Raw genomic sequence first — 20,030 nt, 5'->3', positions numbered from 1 at the left:
TTCTTGATTGACTTCCTGTCTGTAGCCAAATGCTCAGCTGCCGAGTCTGATGAAGAGATGGACTTCTGTCTCTGATGACTCTTGTCTTTAGGACGACGCTCTGATTAATACAGTCATTACAGACCCATACATTCATGATGATGGCTCCACTTTCTTTTCCTTAATTAGGTGAATAATTCAGTCTTGTTCTGGTTCCTCCTCTTTGACAGGCTCATCTCTCTAAAGGGCAAAGAAGAGAGGGAATAAGGATCATGTGTGGAAGTATATCTACTGTCTACACACACACACATTCCTCCCTCAATACATCCCACTTATACTCTCTGTGTTTTAACGTAATGACCCTTTATAATGCAGCTCATCAGTATGCTGAAGGGAACAGAGGTCTGTCTCTGCAGTTCAAGCCGTCTGGATCAAGTGGAGTCATACTTTACTCTCCACCCACACTCAAGGACATTACATTAGCATTGATTGTCTGCTGCTACGCTCAATCTCTCCCTCTGATAAGAATAATAATAATAACAATAATCATTATTGTTGTGTCATTTATGATGATTTAGGCATTTTTGGAGACACCTTATTGGCGCTTCCAAGTCATTTTTCAAGTCAAGGTTATAAAATTACAGAACTACAATTCCCAGATTTTAAAAAATAGGGGACTACAGAATACTGAACAATAAAAATTCCATTGTAAGTCAAAATACTGCGCTGAGCATGTTTCTTAAATAAGGCTTTTTAAAAAAAAAAAAAATCTCACTCTCATTTAATTGCAACTAGAAGAAGAAGAAGAATGTAAAATTATAGAACTACACTTCCCAGAATGCCAGCGAGGCTTTTTCGTCCAACCACTGCGCTGCTCCGGGTTGAGCATGTGTTGTGTGACTGCCACCGGACGGCTGTCGGTGGAAAGTGCAGGAAAACGTGCCCGGCGATACACACATACACACACGCCACCATGCAGGCAGCTCAATCCGGACCAGGAGCTCCAGCACCAACAGCAGCAGCAGAAATGTAAAGATGGATTAGAAAATTATGTGCCTCGGCTGCCATCGTCAACATGTTCCCGGGAGTTTTCTATGCACTGCTGGCGGGTTTCCTCGGGGCTGTGGCGTCGTCGTCGGCAAAGCTGTCCCTCGGAGCCGACTACCTGAAGGGAGTCTGTGAAACCGGACTCCGGACGTGGGGAGAGCAACGGAAATTTAGACAAGCGGATGAAACTACCACCTGTGACCGGGTGAGGCATCGCTGCAGTTAAAGTTAATTATTAACACAGTGAGGATGGATGTGAATATTAAACTTGCATGTCTGCGAGCGGGGTGATTTCTCACAGAGGAAGTTGGGAGGGGGGGGAGGTTATCCCCGCCCGCCTCTCTCCTCTCCTCCCTGACTCCCTCAGCATCAGCACCATCAGCAGCATCACGCGGGGGAGCCCATGCAGCAGCTGCGCTCTCGTGCCGTGTCCGCGTGCTGAATGACATTGCAGCTCCAATGAGTGTGTATGCGTGTTATCGCGTTATTTTGATACTCGTATCCTATCTGCGTGACTGAGCTGGTGGTTTCTAAATAGGGTCAGGTTTCTTGTATGTCCTTCACGCTCTCCGCACGCTGTGGTGTCAGGAACCTCTGCAGGCAGTTGTCTGAAGCCCTAAACAATGGAAACTGTGACTTAAATCGGCAGGGTAATAAAAAAATAAATAAATAAATTAGGTTTTGCACAACGTCTTTTCAAGATAAATGTCCTAAATATGCACCGCGAGGTTTACAAACCTGTGAAAAGGTGGTAATAATCCATTGTACCAGAACTGCATACGTATACTGTATACGTTTGTGTTTGTATTTTTCAGCTCCATATCCCTCTGAGGCTGCTGTGTGGCGGACTCCTTTTCACCTGCAACGCTGTGATGTGGACCTTCCTTGCTAAAGCACTCAGGTATTCCTCTTCCTCCACCCGAACCACTGTGACCACCACCGCCTCGAACTTCATATCTTCCGTAAGTAACCTCTCTCCCAAGCCCTCTGATTCAGTCTCCTTGTATTTTCTTTGTAGTCTTACCACCTGTCCTCTAAGCAAATTATTTCACATCAGAGTGTAGTGGAATGTAAGTTATCATCACGTTAGAATGACATTACATCCTTACTTCCTTATATAAGCTGCTTTATTTTAGAAAGTAGGCTGGACTATTTTCAGAAATAACTTGCCGCAGTGATTTAGGTGCCTTACAGGAATTTCTTGTCAAAGTTCAACTCCTTGTTTAACATTTTCCATCAAGGTTTCCTTACTGGCTGTAATTTAAATGGAATTGTAGAAACTAATTTACTCTGACTAAGCAGGCACCTTGATTTTTTTCACCTCTGCAGGCTTTCCTTGGCCAGCTGATCTTTGGTGAAGCCCAGATAACATTGTGGTGGGTTGGGATCTCTCTGACCTTCTCTGGTCTGTTGGTACTGCAGAGGGTTTCACCACAGGATGGACAACAGAGTGCAGTTGCCAAGAAGGATGAATAATATGTCTCGTCTCCACTGGTTCAGTTCAGCCTGGCTCCAGCTGGCTGTGGTATGTGGTGTGTTTTGTGGTGTCTGGCTGCCAACTCCTCCGATTTTAACATCTAGCCCAAGTGAAATCTGAAAACAGCAGTTGTGTTTAGAGTATTTTGTTCTTCAACTCGAGTACGCATACTTAGCATGTACTTCCTGTAACAATAACTTACTACTCTACAGTGAAAGGAGAAGAGCAATTTGTTGTTAACTTTACAATCATGTATTTTCGTAAAGAAATTATTCCCTGTTTGAACTATTCAACTAAATCCAACTTAAATAGTGTCCTTATTTGAAATCAGTGACTATTTATGCTTCAGTTTGTAGCCATGCAGGCTGTGAAACCCTGCTGGCTCAGCTGTGGTGCAGCCTTGTTTAGTCCTGTTCTAAAATCAGAGGAGATGCTGGCTCTCAGCCAGTCTGGACATGGCACAGCTAAAGTCTGGCTAGTGGAGACAAGCTAATGGATGCCTGCGTTCAGTTTCCCCAGAAGCTCTAAAAATCATCTTTACTCACAGTCTCACAACGAAGCAAAAATGACACAAGCTTTACGATACGCTTTGGAAACCATTTAGTTTGCTTTCTTTCTCATAGTTCGATGAGAATGTTGATCCATGATACTACTACTGATCATCCCATCAAACTCTTGGAAAGAAAGCAAATAAACATATTTCAAGAGTCAAACTATTCTTTTAAAGGGAGAGGAAGAGAATACACAAGATGAATATAATTTGGGGACCTGTGTGCATATTGACAGACTGATCTGAATCGGAATCTTTTGGGTTTTCTTCACGAGTAATAAACTGTTTCCCATGTGCATGACGTTACCATCTGTCAGCTTGTGCATTATGTATTGCAGCCATTAGCTCACCAAAGCTTTCTTAATTCTCACATTTCCTTAAGTTACTATGACACTCACTGTAAACACCCTGCACTGACATTCCATTTTATGCATGCTCAAGGGGATGTTATAAGCGAAGCTAAAGAGGCGTACTTTCACAAGTAATAAACCTACAAATGTAGCGCTGAAAGGCTCATTCCTGGTATGATTTTGCCCTCTGCCAGGGTCTTTCTTTTACTTTTTCTTTGCCTCTTCTTGATAGCTTCAACCTTAACCTCAAGATATGAGCATGACACATGTTTTGATCCAGAGGCAGCTGGTCTTCCATTTCATGATAGACGTGTGCATATTCCTACCGAGGCCTGAACTCAGATAAATCACACCAAAGCATCCTGGAGTGTCATTTCACATCGGAGTGAAGTCCCCGTGAGCTGCTTTATTTTAATAAACTTGTGACTTAGGTGGCCAAACTGTCTCTCCAGCGTCAGAGACATCACACGGCCTTTTTGATTGCCTATTGAGCTTTATGTGCCCTGCGTTTGCAATCTCATATTATTCTGTTGCACATCACGAATATCAATCCATCACCCACCATCTCTGGGGGTTTAATAGACACCTGGCTTCATTAAAAGCTTCCTTCTGCATCCCTGGAGTTATCAGCGAGTGCAATAACATTACACATCCTTTAAATCTCATGACACTGTGATGTGTGTAACAGCGAGGGAGCTTTGAGCATTAATAATTGAGCATAGAAAACGGCAATATGCGCTACTAGAGTTATGTTTCTGTTAGCATAAATCTGTATAAATACTGCAGTATACAGGGATTTACGTGAACATGACATCAAAGGCTGCTTCATTGAATGGTGTTTTAAAATCACACTTTGCTGTTGTTTGGATACATATCATAATATAAATGCATAACGGTAGCTATAATACCTGTCTGTAATGTCCCACAGCAGCAACGCACAAATATATCAGATGTCCTTCCAGCTGCTGCTGTGCAGGTTTTGTATAATGTGATTTACATGCATCCCTATTAATGTGACTGCAGTGACAATGTGATTACACAGCTCTCGTATTTAAAGGTCGGCTGAGTGGTGTTTCAAAGCAGGGCCGTACTCACCATGCAGGATTTCTCAGCAGTGGAGGTCACTCACAGCCACGCGCACACGCAGCAACATCAGAAGTGAATTCAGTTGTCTGTGCCTCCATCTTTTGGGATCCTTGGTGTGTTGTGTTACTTAAAGGAGCAGTTAGACAATTTGGGGAATTTTGCGTATTCACTTTTTTGCCAAGAGTTAGATGAGAAGATTGATTTTTCCTGTTGTCAATATTATTTCCTGTTGTGTTTAATCTGTAGAAAAACTGAAGTATTGAAACAACACTAGCTGATGATATGAAACCGAAGCTAGCATTTTGTTACCTCTGGACAGGGCCGGGGTAGCTGTTTCCCCCAGTGTCCGGTCATAATGCTAAGCTAATTGGCTCCAGGCTCAAGCTACATATTTGCCATACATAGAGAGTTCAATGAAGCTTCTCATCTACGTCTTGTCAAGGAAGTGAATAAACATATTTCCCCAAGCTGTCAAACAGTTCCTTTAACATACCTTTAATATCTGTTGTCTTTGCTTTTATTCTGAAAATATTTTGGTGCCTGGCTTTTCTCCAGTTAACGGCATGATATGAGGGTAAACCATCTACCTGTGAACCCACTCTCACTGTAAACTAACCAATCAGAGCTTTGCAGTAGTCACATTTATAGCTCTGTGACAGCGGCATGGCCCTGAATGTGATGTATTTATATCCACGTGCACATAAACTGTAGATGTGGTTGTACAGAGAGATTAGAAAAGTACTGAAACATGATGCTGACCTGACAAGGTGTGTCTCACATTGACGAGTTAATCAGCTGCACTGCAAGAAAACAACAGTAAATTAATCAGAAATCATTGAACGAATGAAGAGTTTAGCAATCTGAAGGTGTTGTTTCTGCTGACACCAGAGCTTCTTAGAAGAGAACAAGCTTGTTCAGTCTTAATCTTTGAAATGTTAAGTGAGGGAAGCTCCAGAATAATGGGAAAGAGATTTTGATTCTGATTTTGTGTTAGTTATTTAACCTTAAGTAGACCTATGTGCACATCAGTCATTATTTTATTCTGGAGGATGCAGCACTGACAAATTCAACATTATGTTCAACACAAATCGAGACAATGTGATTAGAGGGAGAGACTCTGTTTGCTCTGATATAAACCATTCGTAGTGTTTTACAGATTATGTGAAACAAAATGTTTGTAAAAGTGTAAATATATTCTGTTAATAGGAAACACTTAAAAGGATGTGTAAATTGTCATCTCCGCTGAGAGGAGAAGCACTGTTAAATTATTAAATAAACATCTCATCTGACAAACAAGATTCTTGTTTCTGTCGCTCAGATATCGTTGTCTGCGGGTGGATGTTCAGTTCATCCTCGTGACAGCTTTATACTTAAAACAGAATAGCTTCTTTTCTTGGAGTTATTCTACATCCAAGTAAATTAAATTGTTAAGGTCTGTGTTTTCCAGCAGCAAACAGAGACTGAACTCATTTAGCTCAATGTCCTTTCTTTATTTGTGTCTATAAATATGTGTATATACCTATTAAAAGAAATCTCTTCTCTAGTTGACAAATGTTGTAGAATACCTAAAGCTATAAGATAGCTGATAATTTATTTTAAGGTACTGTATCAGAGAGTAATTTATTGGAAGCTATAATTTTGCTGTTAAATTTTTGCTGCAAATTCAAAGTTATGTGATCTCTTGTTTTAACACAATAGTATTAATTATATCCCTGAATTTAAAACGCAATATAATACTATTAAGAATACTATTGATCACATCGATCCATTTATCAAATATCAGTAAAAGTTATCAGAAAGTTGTCACATACATAAAGTTTTATTTCATTCCCCTTTAAACAAATACCACAGTCAAAAAGAAAAAAAAAATTGTGGTCCACAGTAAGCACTACAAATAGTATTGATACCTGACCACGCAGAACATGTTGAACAATTCAAGAAAAAGAAGAAAGCTGGTGAACTGTATGTGTAAACCGGACTGCAGCTGTTGCATCTCCACGTTAACGTAATGTTTTTACAGTTTTTAAAATCTCCAGTGATTTTAAAAGCCCAAGAAAATTCCATTCTGGACAATGCTCTGCTCTTTCAATGGTTACTTCACTGCCTCGATTCATTAAGCATTCAGTTTGGCAACATGTAGGCTGTGTTCTAATAATTCCATTCATCCTCTTCAAAAGCATGATTTATACTAGAGTAAGGCTTTCGAACACATTTGGGCAAAAGGCCTTTTTAGTGTTAAATGCATCTGCATCAAATTCTCATCACCACAAATGAAACCTAGCCTTAGCTTCACACTGGGTGGCCTTGCATTGTCCGCTGCTGTGACAATTAAAATGTGCATTTCTAGCATGGCCTTTCAGGCATCAGTGAACATTTTCCACTGGCCTAAATTTTAATCAACACTTTTCCCCTTCAGTCAGGCTCACAACTACAATCTATGACAAACTGGATTATCCATAAGCAAATTCCATCAATTGAGAGCAAGTGAATTACACTTGGGGTCAGTGCATTCAGAGAGCATCGTGTATTTCTTTAGTCCCTGACGTTCCATCTGAGCTGGTGACTGCGATGGTTATCAAGCAAAGAGGTCGTCTACATTTACTGCACAGACTCGTCAAATAATCAAAAGGACACTGGTCAAACCGCCTGGTGGATTTTAAAACTAAAGTGTCACTGTGAATATCTTACAAGCAGCGTTGCTTCAAGGACTTAAAAAGATTTTCTTCACCTGCCAAGTCTCGGTTTTAAAGTTATAATCCTTAAGACTGTCATGAAATAAAACAGTAACCACAGGTGTCACCAAAGCAACCAGGAGGGAAGTCCTAAGGATTATAACATTAACTGACCACTGTCAGGTTAATGCAGCTCTCTGTCTTACAGCGTTTGACCACACTTGGCTAACTGCCTTTCGGAACAACAAAAGAAAACGTTCTCATACTGTTCTTAAATGTGCTTTGTTCTAACTTTCTTTGAGTGCCACATAGGTGGTGTTTAGTGAAGTCAATGTATATCAAAAGGAAACCTGATCAAATTTACTCTCGAAATACATTCCTAAGATGACCTGAACAAATCCACTTATCTGGCATCAAAGAACAACAACAACAAACTCGTTTAAAATAATATTAACCAGTGGGACCCTGTCTCACCCTGACTGTGACATTAAGGCAAAACAATAAAGATTTCTTTAAAAATAGCAGATGCCACCACCGCTCACTTATGCACTAAGGCAAATCATCCGCAGCATCCAGCAAAAGACTATTGCTTCGACAGAAATACAGCAAAACAAGAGGTGACAGGATCACAACAACGATGTTTACGGGATGACAGTACCAGGTGACCGTCTTGGCACCAGGACTGTACTGCTTAGCACGAAAACATTCTGGACTTCAGTTCACATTGTTTAGTCTTGGAAGCAGGAAATGATGCAGGAAACTTCCCTCCAGAGGAGGAAGAATTCAGTCTCTTGGTGTCGTTTCACCAAATCTTAATAAGTGCTTCTTGTCAAGTTGTCACTGCTTAGTTTGAGATATTTTTGTTTGTTTTCTTTGTACAGCTACACCTCATTAATCTCAGTCAGCACCAAGAGGGAAACTATAAAACGTAAAGAAGGTGACAAGATGTTAAAAAAAAAAACTAACAGTGTAATAGCTTACAACAGAATACCCTGAAATTTCAAGAAATGAAACATCCATAAATGAAAGAAAATGTGTAAGTGGTTAAGACAAGTTCATGCTCGGTGAGGTCCAGCCAATAGGAGGCCGGACCAGGACCAATCAGTCTAAGTCCACAGCGGCAGAGCTCAGATTAGTCTCCAGCTTTCACACAATGTACTGATACACATCTGCCTTGCCGTGGTCGGGCGTTGCAAACGGGCTCAGCCAGGCTATAGAGAACGGATGGCCAAACACCACTTTCATGTTCATCCATTTTGACTTTTTGGCCCATCGTCTCTCCTCCTTTTTCAACTGCTCAATGCCCTGCAGGAGTAAGATATGACAGACATGAGAAGATACGTGTGAACTGTGTCAGCTGTGAAGATAAAGCTGTGTCTTTAAAATTTAATATACCAACAGAAAATAACCACTGTAAGGGATTAGAAATGAAGGATGCTTTGCACTCTTTTGTTTTCCTCTCAGAGGTCTTAATCAGGGTTAGGTGACTCATCCCCAGTATTTCCTGAACACACACACACAGCAGCCTCCATTAGATTGAAAAGGACTGAAATAGATGATCTTTGTAGTGAATATTATGACACTGTGAGTCATCCTGGTGGGTGGTTTGAGCAGATGCGTTATGAGAAAACATTGTATTCTCAACCTGCCTGGAGGCTGTAAGTGAATTACTCCTATTACTCCTGTTTACATCTGTGCTCTGATTTACTGAACAACAAACTGTAAGAGTTTAGGATCCTTAACCGTCGTCAGTGTGACTTATTTTGGGATGTCAGAACTGATATATACACAAATGGCAGTTGCACTGCAAACCATTCCATATCATTCAGTGCATTTCTAATCAGTGATTACTGCTGTTTCACTCACCGTCTCATCGGTACAGATGGAGTGAACCTGGGTCCCAAACATGACTGCAGTGAAGATTAAAAACAGGAGTCCCTCAAAGCAGAGGAGGATGAGGAGGATGACGGTTGCTGGTGGAGAAAAGTTACTGCATTCTGACAAAGAAAAGAAAAAGTTTTCATTTTAAAAAGAAGACGATAAGCACTTTACTAATATGCTCCAAGTACATTCAAAATACAGGCAGCTCCAACAGCAGGTGAGCTTAAATATGATTGTAAACTCTGGCTGTAGCTTTTAAAAAAAAAAAAATATCTACCCCAACCAGTCTTTTTGGAAATCATCAACTATATTTGCACATAATGTTGGAAGGTGGTAAAACAGTACGGTGGCTGGTGAATCTGGAAAAATAGCAGCCACTGCTACACAATATCACTCACTTGTCCAGTCTTCTTCAAAGCAGAGCACAAAATGGAAAGCCACCATTACTAGTGCATGGAAGGATATTAGTGCAATATACATCTGCAAAACAAAACAAAACAAAGATTTAATGTAAATAAAGTGATATTAACAGAAGAAAGGCTCATAGGTAGGTCATAGGTCTTAAGCAGAATAATGTAATATTTCACTGCTTTCGTTGTGATTTTTTTTAGTCAGGATGTGAATTCTCTTACATTTTTAGGGTTAAATTAGTTTTGCACTTTTTATTTATTTTATTTATTTATTTATGTTTTACTTGTTATTGTGCAGAGGTTCTTGGTCATTTTTGATACATTATTTTCGTGGAGCGGTGGTTAATCACTCACTGTGAAGAGCACAAAGTATTTCTGGTTGTTCTCTCCGACACAGTTGTTCACCCAGGGACAGTGGTGGTCCATCTTCTTGATGCAACGTTTACATACACTGTGGACACACAGCACACACAATGAAGACGACAAAATGGAATAAACTCAAGTGAGGCCTGACAACTCATAATTTGTTATCTGACAAAGCAGGACGTTACACTCAATCTACCTGTGTGCTTTGCATTTTCTGAGGGAAATCTGTATTTAAAAAGTACATTACACACCCAGTGTGTAATGTATTATTCTCATGAGTAATTACAGAGAAGTGTATCATATGGACCACCCTCAAGGATGAGTCATAATATTAAGCCAAAAAAAAAGATGTATTTCGTTCAAACTGACACCCACTTTTGCATTTGAGATGGCGTGACTCACTGACTTTACAATTCAATTACTCTGAGGTGTTTTTGCACTTTTCATGCCGCCAGATCCCAAGAAACCTGCTGAGCAGCCACAGAGGGAAGTCCTGATTATCAAGCTGCAGAGTCTACAGGGAAATGCTACACAGCTACTATCAAAACAAAAAAAAGAAAGAAAAAAAGAAAAACACACACGGGGGAGGGGGGAGGCAGCAGGAGAGCCCGTGCAGGAACAAACACAGATGAGGAGAGGAGTCCCTGGTGGCAAAGTCTCATCAGGACTCTCCTCTGCAAGGTGCAGACTTCAGCAGAACCCTCCGCCCGCCCAGACCCACATCTTAAAAGTTGCAGAGCTGGCAACGAAAGCTGGTCAACTTTCCTACGATCTACACACATATTCACAAAGTGCGTGCTGTACCTGCAGTGGTGAGCTCTGTCAGGCTTGATGCTGCAGCACTTGGGACATTTGTACACCACCTGTCCTGGTTTGAGCTGCAGGCTTTCGATGAATTCTTTGGTAGCGTTCCCTTTAGGCACGGCTCCCTGGGAGAGAGACAGAGTGTTGACAAGGCAGTCGTAGCTTTCATTACATCAGATGTGTTTCCTTTACATTACTACAGCTGCAGGAGCTCCAACAAAAAACCTGTCCTTCAGTTTACAAAGTTAAAAACTGGAGCACAACAAGAACAATTAAACAAATGCCAGAAATATTACAGCTCAAATGTCTACAAGCTATCTTTTAATATTATGAACCGAGGGTAACTACTGTACAGTTACAGACTGGACAGTGAGTTTGGGAACAAATCTGTGTCACTAAACAAATGAAATTGCAAAACCCCAAAGATATTCAGTTTGCTATCACAAAAGATGAAGAAACCCAGCAAATATGAGCCTTTGAGAAGCTGGAAATAGAGAATGCTAAGCTTTTTGCATGAAAAATTACAAATAATCGATTATCATTATAGTTGCAGCCTATTTTGTCATAGATCAACTAATCAATCAATCCTTTTTTTTTTAAATAACAAAGCCTTCTGTCGAGCACTAAGAGAAAATGGTTATCTAAACAAACGACACACACACCCAAACCAATAATCAGAGTATGACTGACCGGGTCTGTGCACATAGCCCTGGCGTGAGATGCGAGGGCGAGGAAGGCGAGGCCGTTGAAGAGCACCCCGTTGAAGAGGCTATAGGCCAAGTTCTTGGCAGGCAGCAGCATAACGAACACCACCACAAACTCGGCATAGAAAACCAGGAACCAGGTGATGATGCCGCACACGATGCCGCAGCCGTCGCGGATGAACCACATGGTGTCGGAGTTGGTGCGGGGCGGTGGAGGGGCGCAGTGCTCGGGCTTCAGGTAGCCAGCTTGCCGCTCGATGTCCCTGGTGCGGTGCGCCGGGCTCTTCATCCTACAACGCCCGTGGCTCCAACCACATACTGTGCGGAGTGATGAGAGACAGATGGAGAGGAAGAGGGGGAGCAGAGGGATGGGAAGAAAATGAAAGAAAAAGGAGAATTAGAGAGTTAGACGAGGGATTTGGATTAAGTCTGTGTCAGTGAGGGATGGTATAACTGTAGGTCAGCAAATAAAGATTATTTTCAATATCGATCTGCTGATTATTTTCTGTTTGGCCTATAAAAAAATGCCAGAAAACAGTGAAATATGCCCTGCACAGTTTGCCATAATCCCAGGTGACATCTTCAAATGTCTTGTTTTTTCAGTCCAAAACCTCCAAATTATACATTTACTATCAGGTAAGACAAATAAAAACAGCAAATCTTCACAGTCCAGAAGAACAGACCAAGAGAATGTTTCTGACTGTCAGATTCATTACATGATTAGTCAAGTATCAAACATTAATGACGATCAATTCTGTCAATCAACTAATTGACTTATTGTTTCAGCTCTAAGTGCTGTCTCACAACAATTAAGAGTTGGTGTAAACAGACTAATAAGTACACTGCATCCTCAAGGAATATAAAGAAAGACAGGGGCTAATAGTACGCAGTGAATCAGCAAATGAGGCTGAGACGAATTCTCAAGAGTCTAATCAAAACGGGCTACACAATCCATGCAGATTCCTCTCACAGCAAAGGGGAAGAGGTTGTTGTTCGACGTAGAGGCTGTAATTCACCATTTGGTCTTAAAAGTGAAACAAAACAATGCTTCTGCAAACAAAAGCAGCCTACACGGTTGTCCTGAGCTGCACTGGGCTGAGCTGAGTGTGGGTCCAGCTCTGTTTGGAGACCAGGCTTATGAATAGGCAATTGAGCAGGTCTGAGTGTGTGCAGACAAAGATGAAGTGACTTCAAAGGGGATAAAATGTCACAAAACCAAAAATAGGCCCCACTATTATACGCAGATAACACAGCCTGGAGTAAAAAAGCTTATTCCCGGAGGATGGCTGGACCTCGGCGCCCTTCTGCTCACTAAAACCTGAGCTTATAATGAGGGCAATCAAATTGCTTGGACATTCCTGAGGATTCAATCTATCCGTTAGGCTTAACTGAGAGATAGCTTAATCTCACTTTTATGCCCGTATCAATTAGGAGTTGGCCAATGATCCTGGCAGCGAAGCATGCCTCCCCGAGGACAGGAATTTAATCACAGTGTGGGAGCAAATAAATCAAAGTCATCTCTGGATTAAACAAAAACATCTCACGGTCGATTACAGTCCAAGTCTGGATCACTCACAGACCCCGTTCCCTTCTCTGTAAGCTGTTGAAGACTTCCACCATTCTGTGTTAGAACTTCAGACCAAAACCCCTTTCATCACTCTTTCACTTCATCTTAGCCTGTGAGTTTCATTTTTTTTTATAGTGGGATAAAGTAAATCTTACAAACTACTCTCCTTCATTTTCCATGTGTCTAGCTTTCTTTCACCAAAACAGGAAACAAAACAGTATTTGACTACCCTCTAAAAAAATCTGAATAATTTAAATAAATGGGTGTTTTAACCACTTTTAAACATTTTGATCAGACAAAGATCCTACAAAACTTTGTTCATTTAGATTAGGTGCAGGTGTCATTCTTTTTGTTACTGTAGGACAAAACTATTTCAATTATTCAAGTGACTGTTAGAATGATTCAGCTGGTGGGAGAAGCACATTTCAAGAAAAACCTGTTCCAGGGAGGGGGACACAGGACACTTGATAACCGCTTGTAATGTAATTGTTAATGTAATGTGGACTGCTTTTATGATTCACTCCATTAGAAACTAAGATGCTAAGATAATAAAGACAATGTCTACTAAGAATGAAGAGGATCAAACTAGACAGAAACAGGCAACAAAAAAAAAAGACCTGGAGTGAAACTAACTGCAAAACCAGAGTTCATTAACAACTGTCAATTCACTGAATGGTTTCATTTGTAGCAGAGTCAATAGACTCCTCTCAGTGAATGACTGTGTTTACAATGAAAACAACCATCTGACTGAGTTGGCTGTAACAGAAACACTTTACAGAACAGAGCTTCTTTATTTATGTGAACCCAAAGAAAAGACAACGGCTGAGAGATGCTGCTGAAATGCCACCAAACACGATGCCTCTGCAGTCTCATGAAGATTGAATACAGTATGAGAAAATGCCATATTTATACTGTGGCAGTGAGCAGACTCCAAACGTATGCATGGAATAGTTTCAATAAATGATTAATGGCTATGTTTGATTACCTGCTGCTTGAATAGATTTCAAAGTAACTGACAGCAAAAACCGATGGTGACGGCTAATGTGGGCAGGGAGGATGAGAAGTATGAGGAGACGTGATGTAGAGATGAGAGGGAGATGGATTTGACTTCCTGGTGGGATAAACCGTTAATTAACACTAATGTGATCTCACTTAACTGACAACCTTGTTATAAAAAAAAAAAAACAAAGGTTTGTGAACTAAAGGTGGCAATGTGTTAGTTTCTTAGGGTTCACCTAGGTAAAAGTGTTTCACATGAGCTGAGAATCAGAGTTTTTCAGCAATTATTACTGTGATATTGCAAAACAAAGCGGCGTTCCACCAAATTCTGTGGCCTGATTAAGAATTTCAGCTTCGTTGGCACCACAGGTGGTGTTATCCTACGATATCACATTTTTTCTAGGCGCTATCAAACATGGTGTCTGCGTAATATTTAGACAGGGTCATACATTTTGATAACTGCGGTGTAACCAAATCTGTGACGCAAGACACCACATATTGACAGATTAACTGTTAGCGGTCAACAGACAGACCAATATACTACACATCTGCAGTCAGAGCTAACAAAATCACCAAGTCCAAATACAATGTAGGGACCATTTTTGGTAACAGCAAAGTATGTGATAAAGTAAGATAAGACACCTGGAACTTGTGTAACACCATGAAGTTAAAAACAGCAAACCTGTGTAACCTTGCATACACGCTGTTTTAGTGTAGTTGATTTGATTTACTGGTGGATGTAAGCCAAAAATATGTCAGATGACTCAACAGAGCTGAAAGAATCAGTTAACCGCCATAAAGTGAATTGGCAGCTTTTCTGATAATTGATTGATTGTTTCAATTTTTTTTTCCAGTTAAAAATGCCATCTGCTTTCTCATTCCAGCGACCAAAATATTTGGGGGTTTTTTTGTGCTAAAATTTGAGTGATTTAAAATCTGGACTCTAGAAAACTGTTGGATATTTTTCACTGTTCTCTGAAATTACATGGACCAAAATATTTGTAGTTCTGTGGCACAAAAATCTGACACACCTTTACACATGACTGATTTGACATGTAAGCACAAGCGTCTGTAGTGGTTATTCTGGTAATCAGAAATGAAAATATTACAGTACATTTAAGAAAGTCTCCACAATCTGGAATCTCAACATATTTCAGACCTGAGGGGCTCTAACACCATTGCAGATACAAGAAGGTCAAAACAAACTTTTAATTGTAGGCTTTTTGAGGACCCTCCCCACTCTTGTGTTTTTCACATAAATAACTGGCACATTCACTGATAATGAAAATGACTTAGTTGCAACCCTACATTTAATTATTCATGTCTGGTCTTTTTAAGTTTGGTTGACTTGATTCAGTGGAGGATAAAGTAGACAAACTAAAATATGACGGTAAACCAAACGGGTACTAACTAGGAAATGAGAATCTGCATGTCTGTGCACATCTGCCCTGCTGTGGTGCCCCTCAGCACTGCCCCTTCTGCGGCTAAAATGACCTCTTGCGATGATTTACGGGTCTTGTACGGTTATTATGGCGTTATAATTGGCTACGATGAATTAACTTCCAGAAAGTGCTAGTGCAATAAACCCGAGCAGGAAGTAACTCCGACAGCTGGATCCTGTTCTGGATTTCCAGGTGTTTTATATATGTTGTGCGTGATTTTAAATTACTTAAAGAGTGACAATTGTGTTGGTTATTGAAAAACCTACCTCGCACTCTCCTGTCTTGTCTACCAAAGTTTCTTGAAGTCTCCACGTAGTTTGGACGGTTGTGAAGTTAAAAACCAAACCAAACCGCGAGTCAGAGTCTCCCCCCGCGGCTCCGCCTGATAGCTCAGGACCAGCTAACCTCACTGATCCCCGGACAGCTGCTCTCCACGGCCTCGGCTTCGGCTCCCGCCGCCGCCTCGGTTTCGACGAGGTGTTCGTTGGCGTGTTATATCCGTGTGTGTGGCCAACAGCCGAGGACCGAGCCGTGAGACAGGCCTGCTTATCTACCAGGTCCAGAAAGCTCTGCGGGCGGCGGGACAACAAAACCCCAGCAGAGCCAACCAGGAAGTCTCTCCTGCCTGCATTTGGGCAGTGCCGCCCTGAGCTGAGTCTGCCAGGCAGCACTTTCCCTCACGCTGTGCGTCGCCTTCGATAAAAGTCAATTCAAATACTCATGTGAGCCTCTGAATTTCTCCACACACCGGGGGGGATTCTGTTCCATATCCTGTTTACATATTGGACAATTAGTTTACTTCTACAAAAAAAAGTCAAGCCAGTGTAAATTATGCAATAATATGTAGATAATAGTTTGAAACGCTCAGAAAAGTTATTTAAATTATTAGTGAAATATTTCTACTTTTAGAGTCTGTTTTTGAGACTGCACCGGTTGGGCGGGGTCTTTCATCTTGCGGGACACCCATGTGAGCAAATCATACAAACCCAAAGAGGTTGGGGGGGAAAAACCTCGTCGTCTTTTGATGACGTAGAAGACGAGCGACGTGCACACATGCCACCAGTGTTTTCACAGCATTATGGCAACGGTTAAAGTCAGCGAGGCTGAAAAGGTCTACATTTTACACGGTATACGGGTACGTTTTTTAACAGCCACACCTCAGCACCTTTCGACCTCTGATAGTCGAATAATTTCGTTAAATGTCGCAGCACTGCTTTGTTTCTTTGCGATACCGGAAGGCTAGCCGCGTTAGCGTTTTGCTTACTGATCCTGTGTTGTTGACATGTTGATTCTTGTCATCAGGATGATTTGCGAGTGGATGGAAGAGGCTGTGAGGACTACAGACACATGGAAATAGAGACCGATGTGGTGTCCAACACAGACGGATCAGCCAACGTCTCCCTGGTAGCGATAAACACTCAGTATCTGCAGCAGAAGTTCAACGTGTTGGCTGATTTTTTTTCTTTAAACAAAACTATGCTCTGAATCCGCTTAGTAGATATATTCCAGCTCATCACATTTCTACTGCCCTCTTTTTTCTATGAATTTTCACTGGCTGATTGATTGTTATTGCTTTCTGTTTTGTCTCTTGTCAGGGTCACACAGCAGTTCTAGTTGGGATTAAGGCTGAAATAGGAAAACCAAAGCCCATGCTGCCAGATGAAGGTTATTTGGAGTTCTTCGTTGACTGGTATTCAACTCTATCAAAATGATGCATTTCTAATTTAAGTCAAAACACATCACACAAAGATTCACATTGTAAAAAGTCCCATTTTGCTGTAGTTTAATAATAGGTGCACAGGTTTTGGTAATGTTTCGATGGATACTCTGCCACTAGGAGGTAGTGTTGTATTGCCTGTTGTATCCCTGAGAGATGTGTCTCCAGCAGATGCCTGTGATGTGTGAAATATTATCATATACTGTCATATAAATATGACATGCACACGTGAGAAGGAGGGTAGCAGGGTCACTCAGTCTCACTACTTACTGCTCTGCTTACTCCTCACCTCTTTCCCGCTAAATTTAAAAAAAAAAAAAAAAAAAAAAACAATCTCAGACTAAGAGGTTTATTGTCTTGTTTTCTCATTCCATCACAAGTTCGGCCAATGCGACGCCGGAATTTGAGGGCAGAGGAGGTGAGGAGCTGGGGACGGAGCTGAGTAACACTCTCTACAAAGTCTTCAACAACAAACACAGTGTGGACCTTAAGAGCCTCTGTATCAGTGCTGGAGAACACTGCTGGGTGCTTTATGTGGATGTGCTGGTGAGCAGTCGAACAATGTAGTCGTCTACAAACTGTCAAGACAAACATACATAGTAAATAAAACATGTAGAAAATCTGCAAAAGGTAACTTTTTTCACATGATTTGGTTTGTTTGATAAACATTGTTTCTCCTGGACAGCATTTGCATTTGTGTGTCAGTTGAGGAATAAAGCAAAGCAGCACATCTGGCCTAAGAACAGCTTATTTGATCTGAGTACTTGCTTACATTGTCGTCACTAAGGTAACATCTCACACCATCATGTTTCCACAGCTCCTGCAGTGTGATGGAAACCTGTACGATGCCATCTCAATAGCTATCAAGGCAGCTCTCTTCAACACAAAGTAAGTGTCATTCTTCTATTCGTTGGGGTCTGTGTGATTGGCCAGGATCTCTTACAGTCATATCTTTCAGTTTATTGAGCTGCTTGTTCATATAGACTGAATAAGCTTATAGACAGTCCTCTGGTTCCTTTACCGACAGAATTCCCAGAGTGCATATATCAGCAGACGACGAAGGAGGAAAGGAAATCGAGCTGTCAGACGACCCGTATGACTGTGTGAGACTTAATGTAGAAAACGTCCCCTGCATAGTGACCTTGTGCAAGGTAAGCTCACTGGCTGATTCTCAGAAGTAGAGAGTTTCTAAAGCTCATTGTTATGCAAAAAGTGAAGCATATACACTGCTTTCCTGCAGGTGGGTCACAGACATGTGGTGGACGCGACTCTGCAGGAGAAGGCCTGCTCTGTGGCGAGCCTGATCATCTCTGTCACGCACAAGGGCACGGTCACCTGCACGAGGAAGGTGGGCGGAGGCAGCCTGGATCCAGAGAGCATCTTTGAAATGACAGAGGTGAGTCCAGCCCTCCCTCTGGACCATCTGGCTTCCCCTCACCACAGCTGATTCGTTAGCATAATGTTGTTTTATTTTATTTATTTTTTCATTTAACCGTTACTCTGGCATAAAAGCAGTGAAATTTTTCCTTGAGCCAATAATCAGGAAATAACATTTAAATTTACAATAAACACAAGGTGCTCAGTAAAATCTGAAATTACGCATGAATAAGATTGTATGGTGGAATGGTATTAAAATTATTTTTACTGTCTCCAGGCAGGTAAACGGGTCGGGAAAGCTCTTCATGCTCCGCTCATGAAGCTTCTGCAACAAGAGGAGAGTTTGGGAAAGAAGAGACAGAAAGTTGGCTTCCTTGGTTAAGATCAAGTACTGTATCTACAGTATGTGTGTACATGTATACATAAATTTTCTAATAAAACATTTAATTTTTACAGTCTGCTTTTCTTTGTATTTGTGAAAAACACACAAAATGTATGTATAAAGTCTGAACAAACCCAGATTTGTGTTTGCACTCAACCTGATGGAGAAGGCAGCTTGTTTTATTTTTCTGTGTTGGAGGTTGATTGGCATTTGAATCATAAATCATCAGCTGCTGTAGAAGAAATCAGGGACCCAGTTATTATTAATCAAAGGTCTAATTTAAGGCTGCAGCTACTAATCACTGTCATTATCGGATTGCACTTTTTTTTTATTAATCATTTGGCTTATAAAATAAAAATTGTTACCTGTAAGTTTGCCGTTGATCAATTAATTGTTTTTGAATTTGGGGTAAAGATCCAGTACAGATATACTTTTTCATGACAGGGTTAATATTTTTGAGATAACTGAGTGTGCTGCGGATGTTGCAGAGGGACTATGTTTATCAAAACGCTAAGTACATCCATGAAATTCTGTTGCTGAACAATATATTTAATCGAAAAAACACTTCAGTATTGTGGTGTTTTAGTTACACACTCACCAAGTTTGAGTTCATTATTATTATTATTATTTTGATAAAGACGCTAATGTGACACTCGGTACTCTGGTGAGTTATCAGATCTGAGATCAGTGCTACACTGTCACAACAGCATTGCACAGGAAAAGTCCAACCTCTCTGCGTCCTTTTGTCTTTGCCACGTGTCAGTCGAGGATTGTGTAAAGTGGAAGTCTTACAGAAAGACCAGATGTGACTGGATCTTTTCCACTGTTCCCTCAGACTGTTGTAGGGTGTGTGCTCAGGCTGAGAGCAGATGGGTCCAAAACAAACTCATATTTGTGGACAGAGCTCTCAGTGCACGGTTTGAAACAAAAAAGAAATGTCTGCAGAAAATTATATTTAAAAATTATAAGATACTGCACAGGTATCAATTAATGAGTTTTTTTGGGTTTCAGTGTTTCACTGTTGCCAAAAACACTGGGAAATATTAAAATCTTTCCAAATGAAGCCATACCTAAGGGCTTCCAAAACACCTTTGGCCAGTTTTTAGGAAGGAAAGTCTTATTCCATCTTGTTTTTAAGGACTTAAGCAGCCTTTTGAAATAGACTGTAACCAAGTTATTGAGGCTTTTATGCAACAGTTGAGTCAGTGTTTACTTCTTTT

The 20,030-nt window shown here is 40.9% G+C and overlaps 3 protein-coding genes across 3 annotated transcripts; 2 read left to right on the top strand and 1 right to left on the bottom strand.

Moving 5' to 3' along the window:
• Positions 1–968: 968 nt before the first annotated feature.
• LOC121192054 (transmembrane protein 42) lies at positions 969–3,874 on the top strand. Its single transcript, XM_041053607.1, has 3 exons — positions 969–1,231; positions 1,842–1,988; positions 2,356–3,874. The coding sequence occupies exons 1-3, from the start codon at positions 1,055–1,057 to the stop codon at positions 2,500–2,502; spliced, it is 471 nt and encodes a 156-aa protein (XP_040909541.1). The 5' UTR covers positions 969–1,054; the 3' UTR covers positions 2,503–3,874.
• Positions 3,875–6,292: 2,418 nt separating this feature from the next.
• zdhhc3b (zinc finger DHHC-type palmitoyltransferase 3b) lies at positions 6,293–16,008 on the bottom strand. Its single transcript, XM_041053606.1, has 7 exons — positions 15,601–16,008; positions 11,313–11,644; positions 10,623–10,747; positions 9,807–9,903; positions 9,441–9,522; positions 9,028–9,158; positions 6,293–8,466 (listed from the first exon to the last, which is right to left on the bottom strand). The coding sequence occupies exons 2-7, from the start codon at positions 11,613–11,615 to the stop codon at positions 8,308–8,310; spliced, it is 897 nt and encodes a 298-aa protein (XP_040909540.1). The 5' UTR covers positions 11,616–11,644; positions 15,601–16,008; the 3' UTR covers positions 6,293–8,307.
• Positions 16,009–16,369: 361 nt separating this feature from the next.
• Positions 16,370–18,881, top strand: exosc7 (exosome component 7). The gene is made up of 8 exons (XM_041053429.1): positions 16,370–16,469; positions 16,637–16,738; positions 16,930–17,024; positions 17,432–17,597; positions 17,869–17,939; positions 18,079–18,202; positions 18,292–18,447; positions 18,706–18,881. Exons 1-8 carry the CDS (start codon positions 16,413–16,415, stop codon positions 18,808–18,810), a joined length of 876 nt encoding a protein of 291 aa, XP_040909363.1. The 5' UTR covers positions 16,370–16,412; the 3' UTR covers positions 18,811–18,881.
• The last annotated feature ends 1,149 nt before the right edge of the window (positions 18,882–20,030 follow it).

The sequence above is a fragment of the Toxotes jaculatrix genome, chromosome 13 (genome assembly GCF_017976425.1).
Source record: "Toxotes jaculatrix isolate fToxJac2 chromosome 13, fToxJac2.pri, whole genome shotgun sequence".
Lineage (NCBI taxonomy): Eukaryota > Metazoa > Chordata > Actinopteri > Toxotidae > Toxotes > Toxotes jaculatrix.
Note: the sequence above shows the minus strand (reverse complement) of the source record. Positions and strands in the feature narration are given on the sequence as shown.

What these genes read in the sequence shown, in the direction of transcription:
- LOC121192054 (XM_041053607.1), top strand. Translation starts at nt 1,055, where the DNA reads ATGTTCCCGGGAGTTTTCTATGCACTGCTGGCGGGTTTCCTCGGGGCT. An exon ending in AAACTACCACCTGTGACCGG is followed by an intron (nt 1,232 to 1,841) that starts GTGAGGCATCGC and finishes TGTATTTTTCAG; the next exon opens with CTCCATATCCCTCTGAGGCT. An exon ending in CCTCGAACTTCATATCTTCC is followed by an intron (nt 1,989 to 2,355) that starts GTAAGTAACCTC and finishes TCACCTCTGCAG; the next exon opens with GCTTTCCTTGGCCAGCTGAT.
- zdhhc3b (XM_041053606.1), bottom strand. Translation starts at nt 11,615, where the DNA reads ATGAAGAGCCCGGCGCACCGCACCAGGGACATCGAGCGGCAAGCTGGC. An exon ending in GGGCTATGTGCACAGACCCG is followed by an intron (nt 10,748 to 11,312) that starts GTCAGTCATACT and finishes TCTCTCTCCCAG; the next exon opens with GGAGCCGTGCCTAAAGGGAA. An exon ending in GACAGAGCTCACCACTGCAG is followed by an intron (nt 9,904 to 10,622) that starts GTACAGCACGCA and finishes GTGTGTCCACAG; the next exon opens with TGTATGTAAACGTTGCATCA.
- exosc7 (XM_041053429.1), top strand. Translation starts at nt 16,413, where the DNA reads ATGGCAACGGTTAAAGTCAGCGAGGCTGAAAAGGTCTACATTTTACAC. An exon ending in ACATTTTACACGGTATACGG is followed by an intron (nt 16,470 to 16,636) that starts GTACGTTTTTTA and finishes TCTTGTCATCAG; the next exon opens with GATGATTTGCGAGTGGATGG. An exon ending in GCATAGTGACCTTGTGCAAG is followed by an intron (nt 18,203 to 18,291) that starts GTAAGCTCACTG and finishes GCTTTCCTGCAG; the next exon opens with GTGGGTCACAGACATGTGGT.